This window comes from Micromys minutus (assembly GCF_963924665.1).
Source record: "Micromys minutus genome assembly, chromosome: 9".
Lineage (NCBI taxonomy): Eukaryota > Metazoa > Chordata > Mammalia > Rodentia > Muridae > Micromys > Micromys minutus.
The window spans coordinates 35060577-35078471 of record NC_137978.1 but is presented as its reverse complement, the minus strand read 5'-3'; the positions used below and the strand labels follow the sequence as shown (position 1 = coordinate 35078471).

Below are 17895 nucleotides of genomic sequence, written 5' to 3'. Positions count from 1 at the left end.
GATGTCTGACAATGTTGAGAAAGAGATGGAGGGATAGAGAATTCTAGAGCCTAGAGCTACTGAAACTTAAGACTTTCTGATTTGATAAAACTGGCAGAGGTTTGGAAATCTGGGCATATAGGAAAATGAAGAGTGTTTTTAGATTACAAGAGCCAATTCTCTTCCTAACCCTCTATTTAATGGCATCTTATTTAGGAGCTTGACGTGCACACTTGTGTGTGCACTTGAAGGCCAGGGAACAAAAAAAAAATAATAATGTCATTCCTCACATGGCATCACAATTTTTATTGAGACAGGTCTATCACTGGCCTGGAACTTGTCAAGTAAGTTAGGCTGGCTACGGATCCCGGCAAGCCCAGGAATCTGTTATCAATACTTCTTTGGTTCTGGCTTTACAAGCATGCACATAAACTATCTCACCTGACTTTTAAAGAATCTCTCTATGTAGTCCTGAATGTCCCGGAACTCACTATGTAGATCATGCTGGTCTCAAACTCATAGAGAACTGCCTGTCCCTGCCTTCCAAGTGCTGGGGATAAAAACGCACACCACCATACCTGGCGAGACAAACCCTTTTCCCATGAAACCTAGAGCTTAAACTCAGGTCTCCAGGCTTGCATAGCAAGCTCTTTACTCCCTGAGCTATCTCCCTAGCTTGAATACCAGCTTCTGTAAGCCCAGTCTGCTGCTTTGGATTAGACCTTTGGGTCTGCGGGACTGTTTAACTACTGAAAGCCGAACCACGCGGCTTCTGTCCCCTGTGCCCATTACTGCTTGATTTTCTACAGAAATAAAGTACCAAAGACAGTAGCTCTTTCTAGTTGCATAAATGCAGAGGGAATTGGATAATGACAGGGACATGTGGCTGAACCTCCTCAAATGCAGGAGCCAGAGGACCCTGTTTTAGCCCTGTGACAGTCATAGAATCCCAGTGACCTCTGTTCAATCACTTCTGCACTGCCTCTCTTAGAAATCATAGAACTTGGTAGGAACTTGGATGCAGGAGTAGAGGGAAAAGGAAGGTCTGAGAGTTGCCCTTGAGTTTCATGCTCAGATGTCTAGGTAGCCCATCTACCTAAGTAGATGCAGAAGATAGGCAGAGAAGGTCCACAGGGCATCTGAGGCTAATAGCTCTGCTCAGGACATGATCGGCTTAAGATTTCAAGGAAGGACAAAAGGAGATAGAGGTTTTATAGTAACCAAGATGGATGAGGTCTTAGGAGCTACTGATTTATAGAAAAGAGTTGAAAGCAGTGTGTTCACTCAGACAACACAGAGGGCTAAGAATGGACATGTGGGGACCGCAAGACTTAAGAGAACAAGAAGGCACAGGAGACTGGGGAGAGAATGCTATAAATGACAAGAGGAAACCAAGAGACGCTAACAATGTGTCCTAGAGGGAGGGGTAAGGGCTGATGGCTGGAAACGGCTTCAGACCGAATGAGGTAGGGTGGGCGACACAACGAGGTTCTCATGGCTGCTGGGGATGAGAGGAAGTGGAGGGAAGTGGGCTTCAGGGCTGCCATGTGCCGATTCAGGCAAGGGCCACAAGGAAGCATTTGAGTTCTATTCCAAATGCTATGGGAAATTGTCCAGGGACCTGGGGGTGTGTGGGTGTGAAGACACAGCATAGGCGTGTTAACCATCCCAGTGAGACGGAAAGAATATTGCCTTGGAAGTGAGCTGGTTCCGAACGCCAGATCCCACGGTAGAACGAGAGAACCAATTCAAAAGCTGACCTCTGACCTCCACATATTCACAGTGACATGGCCACTCTTTATACTCACATGCTGATAGTCAATAGAATAAGATATAAATTGCTTTTTAAAAAAAATGCATCTGCCTGCTTGCAGGATACTGGGAGAAGGGTAGAAAGATGGGGCCAGGGAGCTAAGTGCAGTGACCGGAATGTGGGATAGATGGGGGCTAGAGAGGGTTAAAGTGTGGCTTGGGTCACAGCTCTTAAGTAATTGGATGTAGAAAAGATAAGAAAAGAAAGATAGCAGTTGAAGGGTACTAAGGATTAGGGTTTGAACATTGAAGAGATGGAGGTGTCATTTACAAATATGGCAAGATGGGAAACAAAGGGTATAAATTTAGAAAACCAGAATGCAGAATCCATCCATCCATCCATCCATCCATCCATCCATCCATCCATCCACCTATCTCCCCCCCCCCCCCACTTTCTCTCTTTCTCTCTCCTGATTAGGTCTATATAGCCCTGGCTGGCCTGAAACTTGCTTGTAGAACAGGCTGGTCTTGAACTCACAGAGATCCATCTGCCTCTGTCTCCCAAGTTCTGGGATTAAAGGTGTGAGCTACTACACCAGGACCTTGATAAGAGTTCTTTCACTGTGTTGCCAAGGCCAGTCTCAAATTCATGGGCCCAAATGATCTTCACTCTTTGCTCCCTCAAGTGGCTGGGATTATAGGAAAGCAAGCATATGGAGTCTAGTCATTTGTTTTTATGTTTGACTTTTTAAGATAGGGTGTTTCTATGCAACTGAGACTGGTCTAGAATTCCTTATGCAGTCTGGGCTGGCCTCGAACTCATAATCCTTCCTGTGAGCTGGGCTTTTAAGGCATGCAGTGCAGCTTGGGGATCTTAAATATTAAACATATAAGTAGAGAAGAAGCCAAGTAAGTAGTTGGATACCCAAATCTGAAGCCCAAGAGCAAAGTTATCAACTTCTACCTCATGCTAAAGCTCAGGACTGCGTGAACACAGAAACTGTGTGTTCCCTCCCACTTGACTTGACTGAGATTGGGTAGCTCTATATTTGGTAAGAGGATAAAAGGCATTTAAAGTGTGACCTCTGGCCTTTATTACCCGAGAGCTAGTAGGACTAGCTGACTCCCTACAATCGGCAAGGAAACGAAAGACTGAAGAAGAGGCCTAAAAGATTTCCCTCTCCCTGTGCCCAGTTCCTGGAATTCTGTCTGAGTCAATTAAATCACAAGAAGGAAGAAAGAAAGGTGACACTGAGGCCATTTAGTTTGCAGAGCCACCACTGGGAGGCCCGCAGAAGCTAAAGGGACAAATTTAACATGGCACCACATGCTTCTCCCCTCCAATCTATCTCTCCCCTCAGTCAAGAGTCAGAAGTTTCAGAACCAGTATAGGAACCACCCACTGGTCCAGCACAGCCAGGAGGACGCCTGGCTCCCATGAAGTGATCAGATACCCTCCCTCAGTATGAAATGGAGCAGGCACAGCTGAAGAGGGACCAAGCCCTCCTGCTTCTGACCGAGCCAGACAGGAACACTAGAGACCCTGCCTTTTGACTTTTACCATGTACTGAATCCTCTGGAGGTTTTGTTAAATGTGCTTGTGTGAGTAGGTCTGGGAAGGGCATTCTTCACGCAGTCTCAGTCTCTCTGTCACTGCTGTCTATGGAGCAGATGCTGAGAATGTCACCCATGATGGACGGGTCATTCCTATCCAGTGTGTGTTTGTTTATACCCAGAGCCCCCCGAACCTCTTAACCTGGAAATAGTCACCATCAGGCACATCTGTGAGGGAGACTAGGGCTTCAAGGCAAATCATTCCAGGAACGTGGCGTGACTGTTGAGCCCTTGGCTTATGGAGTGTCCTCGCCTGAGCCTTTCATCTTACTGGGTATGAGACCTTGAGCAACCTTTTAACTTCATTTTCCTAATGGAAATAAGACGACTGGACAGGCATTTAGTCAACACACGCATCGTAGTTAACACTGTTCTGACATCTATACGCTCTTCCTCTGTAGTCCACACACCCACAGGGTGTCTCCACTTGATTCACAGGCAAATTTATACCTCTATGCCCCTTCCAACAGAAAGCTCAATGTCTTCTCTTTCGAATCCCTCTCAGCCTCCTGCCCACACCCCCTCCTCTGGCCCCTGGCCCCAGTGTGGTTTGGATGGGCCCCAGAGGGGCAGAGACAGGGACAGGACGTGGGGCTGTATCTGACAGGAACCTGAGGGGCTGGCCCTGGGGGGGATTGGGGCCCAGCTTCCTGAAGGGAGGATGGGCTAGGGCAGGCACACAGTGCCGGAGAAGATGCCCTCTTGGGCCCTCTTCATGGTCACCTCCTGCCTCCTCTTGGTCCCTCCAAACCAGGCACAAGTCACCAGCCAAGGTGAGGTGGTTAGAGGGTGGATATTACCTAATCCCAGGCAAAGGGAGTCCTGGAGGGGATATAGGGTAAGAGACTCTCACTGGTTCCCTTCTCTTACCCACAACATGGCTGGAAGATTCTAAAGCCCAACTCACCAACTCTGTTCTCAGATGTCTTCCTATTGGCCTTGGGTACAGAGCCCCTCACCTGTTTCTCCCAGACATTTGAGGACCTCACCTGCTTCTGGGATGAGGAAGAGGCGGCACCCAGGGGGACATACCAGCTGCTGTATGCCTACCCAGGGTAGGTCTAGACTGTATCCCAGTCCTCATTTATCTGTCCTTATATTTAGCTGAGTCACATTCTTAGCTTTCCTGTCTGTGGCCCTATCAGAGGATTACTGTAAATACATGCCCAGTACATAGCCACCCTATAAATGGCCCAGCCTGGGTCCTCAGGGCTGAGCATGATGACTGTACCAACAGAGAGAAGCCCCGTGCATGCCCCCTGCATTCGCAGAGTGTGCCCACCTTTGGAACCCGGTATGTGTGCCAGTTTCCACCCCAGGATGATGTGCGCCTCTTCTTCCCGCTGCACCTCTGGGTGAAGAATGTGTTCCTCAACCAGACATTGATCCAGCGGGTGCTGTTTGTGGATAGCGTGGGTAAGGACATCTCTGCCACACTGCCTCTCTATTTGCTGCCTGCTCTAGCTCCCGGAATCAGACTTGCCTGTAGTCTTTCAGGACAATGCGGGTACCCTTCTAGATCAGATTCCCAGGAGCACCAAACCCAGCTTATCATTCCCCCCAGCCTTGGCATGCAGAACTAGACTTCTCCCATACATCATTTCACATCAAGGATAACTTCCTCCTCTCATTAACATGTGCATTTCCTCACCAGCCCAACAGTCAGGTTGCTGATGTGTGCTGGGTGACAAGGAGACAGATGAAAAGAATGTCTGCTTTGAGAAACACGCAAACCATTACACTTAGTGAGCTCATTATTCTCAACAGGATAGGAGAACAGGACAGGCAGCCTTTCTCCCCTCCCCTCCCCTCCATGGAAATGAGAACCTGCATCTTTTGAGTTCAGAAGGCTCTATAGAGCCTTCAGCATCTTCTCTGTACCTGTGGGTTGAACCGTAGCCTGGCACTCGGTGATCTGATGCGCCTTGTTTTGCCTTCAGGCCTGCCAGCTCCCCCCGGTGTCATCAAGGCCAGGGGTGGGAGCCAACCAGGGGAACTTCAGATCCACTGGGAGGCCCCTGCTCCTGAAATCAGCGATTTCCTGAGGCATGAACTCCGCTATGGCCCCATGGACTCCAGCAACGACCCTGCGCCCTCCGTCATTCAGCTGCTCTCCACAGAGACCTGCTGCCCCACTTTGTGGATGCAGAACCCAGTCCCCGTTCTTGACCAGCCTCCATGTGTTCATCCTACAGTGTTCCAACAGCATGGACCAGTGAGGACATCCCCAGTTGGAGAAGTATCCTAACCTTCTATTCCCCTGATATATCCCCTGGAAAAGAAAGGTTATACTTAGGGGATCCCAGACTGGGTTGGTCTTTGAAGAGTCAGGGTGTACTCTGATCAGCTTTAGGAGCCCCATTTAGGGACCTCTCACTTAGGACCATTCACACTAAGGTAACTGAAAGCCTTCAGGCCTCCAGATTGAGACTTTGTAAGAACCTCTAAACACAGCCTAAAACTCATCCACCCGGGGCCATCCATGTGCACGTCTATCCAGCCAAGAGCTGAGTTTTGCATGGTGGTTCCAACACTAGGCGTGTGTGCGATCCTAGCTGAGAAGGAAACCTAGAGCCTGGTGCTGGGCATTTCCTCCCCAGGCTCCATCTCCAGCAGTGAAGGGTGGAAGCTGTCTCATCCCAGGCCTCCAGCCTGGCAAGTCCTACTGGCTCCAGATACGCAGCCAACCCGACGGGGTCTCCCTTCGTGGCTCCTGGGGACCCTGGTCCTTCCCTGTGACTGTGGACCTTCCAGGAGATGCAGGTAGGTCAGTGAAGGAATGAGGACATTTTAAATAATAATAAGAAAAAAAGGTCTCCATGGAGGCTTAGATGAGATACAGAAGCTCTGGGAACTGTGGTCATTTCTGGTGACCTCAGACCTGTCATTGCTTGGGTTAGTTATGTTCAGGAAGAGAAAAGAGAACAATTGAGGATACTCTGCTGGGGGGTTGGGTAGAGATGGTGTAGGGACTCTCCTGAGTAAGAACACATGGTCCTCTTCTTTGACCACAGTGACAATTGGACTTCAGTGCTTCACCTTCGATCTAAAGAAGGTCACCTGCCAGTGGCAACAACAAGACGGCACTAGCTCCCGAGGCTTCTTCCGCCACAGCAAGACACGCTGCTGCCCCACAGACAGGTAAGATAAGATTGGAACAAGGCCGATTGAGTCTGAACGCGCAGGTCAACGTTGCCGTGGTTATTCCTCGCTTGCCTAGCCTGTCTTCTCCAGGCACCAGCCTCTGGTCTCTCATGCTCCACTGTTTCCATCACTCCATCCTCTTCATTTCTGTTGGGGATGGCTTGGTTTCATCGGACTTAATCACCTCATCTGAACCTTCAAGAAAGCCTAGCCGGCATGTCCAGTGTAGGGCTCAAGGGCCACGTGTGGCCAAGAACAATGATGACTGTGGCCCAGCACAAAATTGGAAACTTAAAGCATGGAGTTTAAAACCCAGTTGTGTGGCCAGGCAGTGGTGGGGCACACCTTTAGTCCCAGCGCTCAGGTGTCAGAGGCAGGTGGATCTCTGCATGTTCAAGGCCAGCCTGGTCTACAGAGTGAGTTCCACAACAGCCAAGGCTGTCTCGAAAAACAACAACTACAAACCCCAAAACATATACTTACTTTGCTCAGGCATCAGTGGTGCGTGTGCGCCACGGAGGTCAGAGGACAGCTTGAGGAGGTTGGCTCTTCTCACACCGTGTGGGTTCTGGGGACTGACCCTGTTCTGTCAAGCTTGGCAGCAACTGTCCTGTCCAGCCAAGCCATCCGCTGGCACGCTTATACTTGCTTGTTGTACTACGTAACTCTGTTTTAAACACTAATCTCACATTCAGTTTTAACATTTACACCTCATGTAATTATTTAATTAGAAACCTTTAGTGCAGCAGTACATGTGTGAAGTCCTAGGACTGGGGAAGTAGAGGCAGGAGGAACCAAAGCCAATCCTAGCTACAGACTGAATCCCCAGTTAAGAAACATCACGTGTGACTCATGATGGCAAAACCAGTCTTCGTTTTTAATCACCATAGTAGGGGAAGAACTCTGAATAAAGCCCTTGCCTTGCAAGCCTAAGGATTGAATCCTTAGAACCCATGAAAAGCTGGGCAGAGTCAAACGCACCTGTAATCCCAGAATTATGACAGCAGGAGAGGAAGGAGAGATAGGAACTTCTTTGGACATTCAAGGGCTGCCAGCCTGCCATGCTTAGCAGAGAAAAAGGCCAAGAGATCCTGTCTCAAACAAGGTAGAAGTTGAGGACCAACACCTGAGGATGTCCTCTGACCTCTGCGCACGCACACACACACACACACACACACACACACACACACACACATGTGCATGGGAGGAGGCAGGAGGAGATGAAGCAGGCAGACAGGGGAAGGCAGGTGAATCTCTGTGAGTTCCTGGACAGACTGATTTACAAATCGAGTTCCAGGATAGCCAGGGCTGTTACCCCAAGAAACCCTGTCTCAAAAAAATAAACAAACAAAAAAACCCTAAAAATAAGTCACTGCTAGGAGCTTTGTTATAGCCTTCAGATTTTTCAATGTACTTACATGTTTGTAAACAATATTTAATATTTAAATATAAATTATACCACACCACATATGTGTGTGCATATAACTTATTTGATTATCTATGTAATTGATTCCTTTTTTTGAAACAGGATTTCACTATATAGCTTTTTTTAAAAGATTTATTTATTTTATATGAATGCACTGTTGCTGTCTTCATACACACCAGAAGAGGGCGTTGGATTCCATTACAGATGGTTGTGAGCCACCATGTGGTTGCTGGGAATTGAACTCAGGACCTCTGGAAGAGCAGCCAGTGCTCTTAACCACTGAGCCATCTCTCCAACCCATACTACACAGCCCTTGCTGGCCTAGAACTTGCTGTGTAGAATAGGCTGGCTTCAAACTCACAGGAGTCCACCTGCCTCTGTTCTGGAGTGCTGGAATTAACTCTGTCCAGCTTTGTTCTCGTGTTTGTTTGTTTGTTTGGTTGGTTGGTTGGTTTGGTTTCTGTGAAGCTGAGCACAGAACCACAGGCTGGGTGGATGCTGTACGACCAAGCTACTCCCCACAAACCCTAAATGATGTGGTAACTTATCTTTTTGCTTAAATATTTTTTGGAACTCAGTCCAAAAAGAAGCAATTCATTCTTTTAAATGTCTGAACAGATTTTCAGAGTGTGGAGGTCTGATTCATGCATGGATTTCAGGTGACAAAATCAACTAGATCAGTTCTTTTTTGTTTGTTTGTTTGGTTGGTTTGGTTTGGTTTAGTTCTTGAGACAGGGTTTCTCTATGTAACAGAGTCCTGACTGTCTTGAACTTGCTTTGTCGAGCAGGCTAGCTTCAAACTCACAGAGATCCACCTGCCTCTGCCTCCAGAGAACTGAGATTAAAGGCATGAATCACCACTCAACCACATCCGGCTAATCAGTTCTTTTTTATTTTTTTTAAGGTTTATTTATTACATATAAGTACAGTCAGTGTAGCTGTCTTCAGACACACCAGAAGAGTCATATCCCATTACAGATGGCTGTGAGCTACCATGTGGTTGCTGGGAATTGAACTCGGGACCTCTGGAAGAGCAGTCAGTGCTCTTAACTGCTGAGTTATCTCTCCAGCCCTGATCAGTTCTTTTATCCAAATTTTCTCTTGCTCTATTTTACCATGAACTTATCCTCCACACATAAGTTGCCCTGGACTTCCCTCCTTTCTGTATCTTCCAGGTATAGAAATATTCAGAATAATCAGAAATGCTCTTGTCCTTCTACCTCTTCAGTATCTCTTGCTGACCGTGGTGGCACACACCTTGGATTCCCAGCACACAGGAGGCAGAGATGGGCAGTTCAGAGACAGCCTGGTCTACAGTGAGTTCCAAGCCAGCTAGGGAACAGAGTGAAGAGTGTGTCTGGGAACCAGCAGCACTTCCCCGAAGTGCCTCTCTCATCCTGTCTCCACCATAGTCTCACCTTTATTACTCTGTACACGAAAATCCCAACCGTGTCCTAATGGCTTTTTCTGCTTCTCCCCTCCCCTCTCTACAGACAGCAATTAGAGGAGTCTTTTGCAGTACAATGTAATTATGACCCTTCCCTGTTTAAGATACTTGTAAGTTTTCCTAATTATGAGATTAGGTTTAAGCTTCTGCTATAATCCCCATAGTTAGGAGACTGAGGCAAGAGAATCACCCCTAGCTTCCGGCATGCCAAGGCTAGGGAGTGTAGGACCCTCTTACCTTCTCCCTGCAAAAAAGTTCAAGCTTCTTAAAGAGTCCAGTTTACCACTGACTAGCAGACCCTTGGTCCTAAAACCATTTCCCATTCTGAACCCTTTACAATTTTCCCCCAAGCATAATACTCCCTTTTCATCTGCACAACATGTGCTTGGGATAGCCAGTTGTCCCCCCCCCCCCACCTAACTTATTTATAATCTGAGCCTCTGACAGTCTCTAACACTACCCCTCTCAGCCAGGAGGTATTCCTTGACCCTCCCTCCTAGTTAGATGCTCCATGTGATCTTCCCAGTCAGTCCCTGCCCAACCCAGGAAAACATGGCTGTTTTTGTGACTTGCCCATTGACATGTGGGCCCCTTTAAGATTATTTTTCATCTATATGCTCTCATGGCCTGGCGCCATGCTTGGCACATGGATCTCAATGGTTTGTTGAGTAAGCAGGTGGATGTATAAACACAAGAAGGATCATTTTAGGGATGGTAAATCACCGGGTCACTCAAGAGGAGGTGTTTTGAAACCAGCCTGGTCTACATGAGACCCAAACTAAGAAGGAGGGTGAAGGGAGACATGGTTATGGTGAACACCTTGAATCCTAACCATCAGAGGCAAGTGCAGCTCAAATTCAAGAACAGCCTGATCTACACAGCAAGTTCCAGGCTAACCAGAACTACATAATGAGACCCAGTCTTTTAAGGGAGGAGGGGCAAAGAAGCAGCAACAAGCTCCCAAATTAGGATTTACTTTAACCCAGGCAATAATTGTGGTTTCACGTTCTGTGGCAATTGGGGAAGATCAAAATTGTGATATATTTGAGATATCACCAGGTCAGTGTACTTGGAAGCAATCAATGTAAGGGGGCCGCAGAATGAGAACAGATTGAAAAAGTTAAAGATGTTTGCATCTAGAACCATAGAGTCTCTTTCCGTCTTGGAAACAATCTGCAAGTAGGAGTCACACCACCTTCTCAGGGGAAAGGAAGTAGAGCAGAGATAAACCACACCTTTGGCCCCAGGCATGTACTGGTCGGCTGAGGTCAGAACTACAGACCATGTTCTTTTAGCTTTATGTCACCAGCACCACAGCCGCCAATTAATACCACCGCCACCATTAATACCACCGCCACCATCATGTACACAAAGGAATTCATCTTACAGCTAAGTTTTTTTTTTTTTTTGTTTTTTTTTTTTTGTTTTTTCTTCCTCATAGCACGCCTGCCCTTTCTTCAAGGGAAAGAGTCTAGACCTTGTATAGGCAGAGAAAGCCCTAGAGGTCCAAGTCATGGAAGAAAGGACTTTAGTCATGATCCATGTGAGACACAGTATCTGAGGTGAACCTGATTCAGTGAGCCTCTCCGGTTGATTCTTAGGGACCCCACCTGGGAGAAATGTGAAGAGGAGGAGGAGCTGGATCCAGGATCACAGCCAGCTCTGTTCTCCCGCTGCCACTTCAAGTCACGAAATGATAGTGTTATTCATGTCCTTGTAGAGGTGACCACAGCTCAAGGTACCGTTCACAGCTACCTGGGCTCCCCTCTCTGGATCCACCAGGCTGGTAAGAACCTTCCTTCCCTATCCACATACTCCCCGACTTCACCAAATCTGAGAGGCTGAGACGAACTCTCTGTTCATGAATCATCATCATCATCAACTTTGACATTTCTGACCCATGGCCCTGGTGGCAAAATGCCTAACCCACTGTGATGCATAACACAGTCCCCGTTGGAATCCCCTGCAGTGCTACTCCCTACCCCAAGCCTGCACTGGAGGGAGATCTCAAGTGGAAGGCTGGAGTTGGAGTGGCAGCACCAGTCATCTTGGGCAGCTCAAGAGACCTGCTACCAGCTCCGGTACACAGGAGAAGACCACGAGGACTGGAAGGTACTGTAAGGGAACAGATGTCCCCAGGTCAGCACTGCCTCTGCATCCGTATCCTGGCGTGTACTTCTGTGCTTATAAACTGCTCTCTCCCCGTGCTGGAGTGGAGCACCTAGCATGAAAGAGGCCCCAGATTCTACCCCAGAACCATTAAATAGAGTTTTCTTTCCCTTTGCCTAGGGCATGATGGTCTCCTAATCTCCTTCCCACCTCTCAGACTGAGTTACCTCTTCTTTCCTGGCTCCTCCTCCTCTACTCTTTCGTGGAGCGTTGTTCATGTCAGAACCCCATCCAAAAACTCTCTTTCCTAGGTAACCATGTCTGCTCTGCCTAGGTAAGTGGTTCAAGCCTATGGTCTTAATGACTTTATACACTAACGACCCCTGTTTTATCACTCTAGCCCCACGTGCAAATTATCTAAATTTCTGAAGTCTCCTCATTGGTGAAATGGGAAGAAAAAGTTACCTGTCTTGGAGTTAGATAAAAATGAAATACTGGGGCTGGAGAAATAGCTCAGTAGTTAAGAGTACTTGTTGCTTCTGCATAGTACACAGGCTCAGTTCCCAGCACCCACATGATGGTTTTAAACTATCCATAACTCCAGATTCAGGGATCTGAGGGCACCAGACATACACTTGATTCATATATGTATATGTAGGCAAAACATACACATAATAAATAAATCTAAAATCATTTAGTATATAAATTCCTAACATACTTCCTGGCATATAGAAAGATACTTAATACACAATTAAACAATGTTTTTATTCTCAGTGTACACACACACAGATCTTTCTCCCTGACAGCTCAAGCAAATAGCTTCATCCGTAGACATATCAGATACAATTATCTGAAATAAGTTAATTTTTTCTCCTGAGTTTTACTTTACTATATATAGTCATATGCAATCGTATAGACAAGCCTTAAATATAGCATTAATTTTTCATGTGGATAGCACTCATGTAGCCAATTTGTCAATTGCCCAAATGTACACATAACATGTACAAACTCCATTTGCTCCTTATGCCCCTGCAATCTCCCTGCATAGTAACCAAAGATGGCTGCTGTCTTAGCATTGCCATCAACCTGTCTGATTGTAGTTAGACTTTATGAAGTAGATGCATATGGTATTTTCTTGGAGCTGACTTCTCGGCTCAGTCGGTCACTTACCCAAGCCCCAAGCCTAGAAACACTCTGATACCTTTCCTCCTCCCTCACTTACCAATGAGTAATTTGAATGACATGTTAAACACTCCTCACTCCTAGGCTTCCCTTTGACCCTCTGTTCTCTGAATGCACTAGATTGTTTTGCTGTGTTCCCTTGGTGTCTTGCACTAATTGTGATTTTTCTGCCTACCTCTTTAGATGAAACTGTATGTTTTCCACTTATCTTTGTTTCTAGAACCTAGCTCAATGTTTGGCATATCCTAAGCAACTCAAATGCTTGCTAAGCATATCCCCTGCTTGCACAAATCATGTTTGTGGTCCTGACACCTAGCACAATTCTAGTGTCCTCTACAGTATAGTACTTATGGCATGGCCTGTGTGTCTCTGAGGATAAGAGCAAGTCTCTTAGAGTGTTCAAGGCCGGGCTAGTGGGGGTGGTTTGCACTTATAGCTGGCTGGATCCACATCTTGTGGCAGAATTCACAGCAGTGTGAGCACCGAGTTATGTTCCGAGGCGTGATCTCAACCTCAGGCAGGACTTTCAGTCCTGTACGCATCTATGGGTGAGGTTCTTTATGGAGATGCCCGATAGCTCCAAGCTTGGGCTCAGAGCCACTCCATGTTTCTCCTCTCAGGTCCTGGAGCCAGCTCTCGGGGCCCGGGGAGGGACCTTAGAGCTGCGCCCCCGAGCTCACTACAGCTTGCAGCTGCGTGCCAGGCTCAACGGCCCCACCTACCAAGGACCCTGGAGTGCCTGGTCTCCTCCTGCTAGGGTGTCCACGGGCTCCGAGACTGGTGAGGAAGGGCAGAGCTGAAGCCGGTCTACGGTCTACAGCATGTGGGCACCTGGTTACACTATAGGTGGGGCTATGGGGAAGCCTCGGAACTCAGCTGAGCCAAGTGCAGCGTTGAGTGCTCCGGATACTGAGGGTGGAGCCAGGGCTGGAGCCAGCACGCCTCTGGGCGGGGCCGAGGTCAGCCACGGTCAGAGGCTTTTTGTCCCCTAGCTTGGATCACCTTGGTGACTGCTTTGCTCCTGGTGCTGAGCCTCAGTGCCCTTCTGGGCCTATTGCTGCTGAAGTGGCAATTTCCTGCGCACTACAGGTACCGCCCCTTCCAAGAGGGTGGTGGGGTGTGGTCTGTGAGGCCAGTGGCCTCTGAACAAGTATTGTAGAGTCACTTGATGACACCGCTCTCTGGACCACGGAATATACACACCTACCTCTTTGGCACTCTGGGAGTGAAACGTTCTTACACTCTAACCTGCCCACTCTGTGGACACCTCCAACAGCCCCATCTCCTGGCTGCTTACTGTCCAACCTTGGCCCAAATCAGAGGCTTTCTCTTCCCACATCCAGTTGGCTTTGAAATCTGGTTATTCCGCCCCAGGAAACCCGATCAAACAATGCTTTCTTTCTCTGACCCCGCACACTACTGTGCGGAACTCACTGAAACAGTGCCTGCCTCTTCTCCTCTTCCTCACAAGCTTCTCCAAAGACACAAAGACAATCTGGTGACCTGCCTCGCTTCCCAGGATAGAACCTAATAGGGGTCTACAAAATCTCAGCCTTACCAGAGCCCTTAGTTCACAGTGAGGCTGTTTAACTGCTCAATGCCTTTGCACATAATGTTCCTGCTGTCTAGAATATCCTCTTTGGCTGGCTACCCATTCGTCTTTAAATAACTTTCTTCACTAAGTCTTAACCTTCCTGGCCTCCCCTCATTGGCTGCTCCTTTGTGTTCCCATGGTATGTTCCTGCATTCGTATCTTTAATTGGCGCTCGGCGCTGTACCTGGGGCTCACACATCCTAAGCACATGCTCTGTCCTATGCTCACAGCCTAGCATTTATTCCTTTGGATGTCCTCCCTCCCCATGCCGTATTTAGTCATTTTAAAATCCTCCGCATAGTATCTGCCAAGTAGAAGGCCCTTAAATAAGTGCCGTAATGAATGACTCATTCATGTGAGAAGTGAGGAGAAATTATAAACCTGAGGAGAAAATCCGAACCACGTCAGTCATTTGCTTGGCACTATTTGCTGGTTCTTGAACACCTAGCTCAAAAGTTAAAAGTATAGAAGAGTGTGTATTTGGTTAGAGGCTAGGCCAGGTATCCTGGACTCCACACCTTACTTTGAATGTGTTTGTTTGTGTGTTTGTTTTTAAAATAGGATCTTACCGGTAGCACGGGCTGGCCTGGAAGTCACTGTATTGTCCTGAATGTTACTTCAAAGTCATTGCAATATGCATGCCTCAGCTCCGCCCCCTGCCCCACCCTGAGTCCTAGGATTACAGGCATGAGCCATCACGCCTGACTTTCTTTGAACTTTTCATCTGCCTTTGTGTAAGAGCAGTCTAGAATGGAGCCTCTATTCAAGGTAGCCCTATCTGATTCCCCCCCCCAAAAAAAAACAAAAACAAAACAAAACAAAACAAAAAACCCATATTGGCAGAGAAGGCAGAAGTGGTGCTGCATACAGGGTTCTTTTCTGCAATCAGAAAGCTGCTTCTCCCTGGTGATGTGGGTTGAAGGTCGTAGAGGAGGCTAGTCACCTTTGGCTGAAGACCTTCAACTTGGAAATCTGCAGTCCAAGAGTTAGAAGTCTCCCCAGTAATTTGACCTCTTCACGGACAACTGTCTGAAGTGACATCCATAACTAGACACTTCACTGGTCCTCACTCATGCAGTTTCCCAAGCACCTACTGTGTGCTCGGTGCTAAGATAACAGGAGTGGAAAAACCTACTATGTGCTCAATGCTAGGGTAGCAGGAGTGGAAAAACCTACTGTGTGCTCAATGCTAGGGTAACAGGAGTAGTACAACAGACAGGCTTTCAAGTTCTCACAGAGCTGGTGTTCTTGTGGACTAGGGTAATATATACAGTAAGTTAAGAACTACAGAACATGGGATAGTTAGTGATGGGGAAGAAAGATGTGCTGTTTTTGGCAGTGGTCAGGGAAGGCCAACATGCCTTGACTATGTCCCCATCTCTTCAGACTTACTCCTCTGCCTCGTTGCCTCCCATACTGCTCCACTTCAGGGCCCTCCTCATCATTCCCAACTTGATCCCAAGTCAGATTCCTCTCTTGTCCTTCTCCGATAGAAGACTGAGGCATGCTTTGTGGCCCTCACTTCCAGACCTACACCGGGTCCTAGGCCAGTACCTTAGAGACACCGCAGCCCTAAGTCCTGTGAGTACACCCCAACCCTCCCCTCCTCCAGTCACCCCACCACCACTGACTCTTGTTCACACAATGCAATTTGTTTATGATCTTTGCTTAGATATTTACTATCTCTAGGTATTACTCCCTAACCAAATTTGTATTATACAACCCCTGACCACTCCACTTCATACCCTAAGATCTCTACCTCTCTACCTTTTTTTTTTTTTTTTTTTTGAGTTAGGGTTTCTCTGTGTAGTCCTGGCTGTCCAGAGACTTGCTAAATAGACCAAGCTGGCCTGGAATTCACAGAAATACTCCTGCCTCTGCTTCCCAAGAGCTGGAATTAAAAGCCTGAGTCATGCCTGGTTAATCTACTTCCTTTTGCTCATCTCCCTCAGTCTAAGGCCACAGTTACCGATAGCTGTGAAGAAGTGGAACCCAGCCTCCTGGAAATCCTACCCAAGTCCCCAGAGAGGACGCCTTTGCCCCTGTGTCCCTCCCAGCCTCAGATGGACTACAGAGGACTGCAACCTTGCCTGAGGACCATACCCCTGTCTGTGTGTCCACCCATGGCTGAGACGGGGTCCCGCTGTACCACACACATTGCCAACCACTCCTACCTACCACTAAGCTATTGGCAGCAGCCGTGAAGGCAGTCCACATGCTACTGCAGATCTACGGCTTTCTGCCTTATCCATCCTTAACATCAACAGCCAATACCATCCTCTCTGTCTGCCCGCCTCCATGGGCTTCATAACACTGATCTCTCCAAAAGGCTGCTCACGAAACCAGAGCTCTTTCTTTGCAGCCACTAGGCTCTTCTGGTTCTTTCTTTTTCTTTTTTTTTTTTTTTTTTTTTTTTTTTTTTTTTTTTTTTTAGACACTGTTTAATTATGTAACTCTAATGGCCTATAACTTGCTATGTAGAAAAGGCTGGCACAGAGAACTGCCTGCTATGACTAAAGGTGCCATGCCCTGTAGCGCCTCTTGAGATCCTAACTCCTGCAGGTGGGGCAAGTCTTTACTTCAGTGTGTCCCCTACTATCCCGCTGTTAAGGAGACTGCGCAAGCCTTCTAATTATGAGATTCAATTGGGTCTTGTCATCTGTTTATTCCTTCTCCCTTGACATCCTCCTCCACCCTGGGTCCCACAGCATCCCCTTCCTTCCTGGTTCTGTTCCTGTCTGTCTGAGCATACTAGCAACAGAAGAGCTAACTCTGGTGTGAGAGCCAGGTTCTGGTCTCGTAGCTCACACCTGCTAGCTGTGCAAACTTAGGCAAATAGCTGGAAGCCTTTGAGCCTTTCCCCTCTCATCTACAAAGCATGGATAATACCAGAACCCCACAGAGCAGTGTGAACAATTGAGAGCACACTGGCTAAGACAGAGCGAATGCTTAATATATCTCAACCAATGTCCGAATTACTTCTTTTCCTATTCTGGTCTTTATCATATGATGACCATCAGCAAGTTCTTATCTCCAGCCCATATTTCTATAGTGCCCACGGTGTTTTGTGTGAATTTTAGCATGTGTGTTTCTTGCTCCTGGATGGTGAGTTGAAAGGGCAAGGGTTAGGATCTGTCCTTTCCCCCAGCACCCTGAATATTATTTGGTGCATAAGAGGCAGGAGACCTTTAATAAATACTATCTGAATGAAACCTTTCTGAATGATGTTGCCTGAATGCCACGCTAGCTTCCTTGACACTTCCTGTCACACCTATGCCGTGGGAAATACACTCAAACCATTCAAGTTACGGATTTCTCTGAGCCATCCAAGCTCTCACTCTCGTTACCATATTTGGGTCTCTGCTAGCTCCAAATAGACCCACCTTGTTAGTCTGGGTCTTGGCAGAGATGAATGGCACAAACTGTGTAAACTGACAAGCTTAATACAGGACACATTTGCAAAGGTGAGGGTGGGATTCTGGAAAACCATCAAGGAACAGTATTGTGTCAAAGAGCTGGTACCAACCTTAGACATGATGCAGGAAGGACGACATCAGACTTAAAGGGAATAATTACAAGATGGGTTCAACTTCAGTAGGAGGGGCAGAGGGATAAATTATTCAAATGCTTAGTTTTGAATCTCATGGA

At 47.4% G+C, this 17895-nt stretch overlaps 1 protein-coding gene across 4 annotated transcripts; it reads left to right on the top strand.

Annotated features, from left to right (window-relative positions):
- Positions 1 to 4039: 4039 nt before the first annotated feature.
- Positions 4040 to 16451, top strand: MPL (MPL proto-oncogene, thrombopoietin receptor; the record flags this gene model as incomplete). Of its 4 annotated transcripts, none has more annotated exons than XM_080921446.1 (12): positions 4040 to 4118; positions 4268 to 4400; positions 4583 to 4761; positions 5466 to 5584; positions 5946 to 6108; positions 6360 to 6486; positions 10964 to 11148; positions 11332 to 11474; positions 13274 to 13433; positions 13646 to 13742; positions 15741 to 15828; positions 16200 to 16451. In XM_080921446.1, 12 exons carry the CDS (start codon positions 4040 to 4042, stop codon positions 16449 to 16451), a joined length of 1725 nt encoding a protein of 574 aa, XP_080777572.1. The 4 variants fall into 4 exon arrangements, with proteins under 4 accessions (XP_080777572.1, XP_080777571.1, XP_080777570.1 ...); XM_080921445.1 differs by having other exon boundaries at positions 5286 to 5560; XM_080921444.1 differs by having other exon boundaries at positions 5286 to 5584.
- Between the last annotated feature and the right edge of the window lie 1444 nt (positions 16452 to 17895).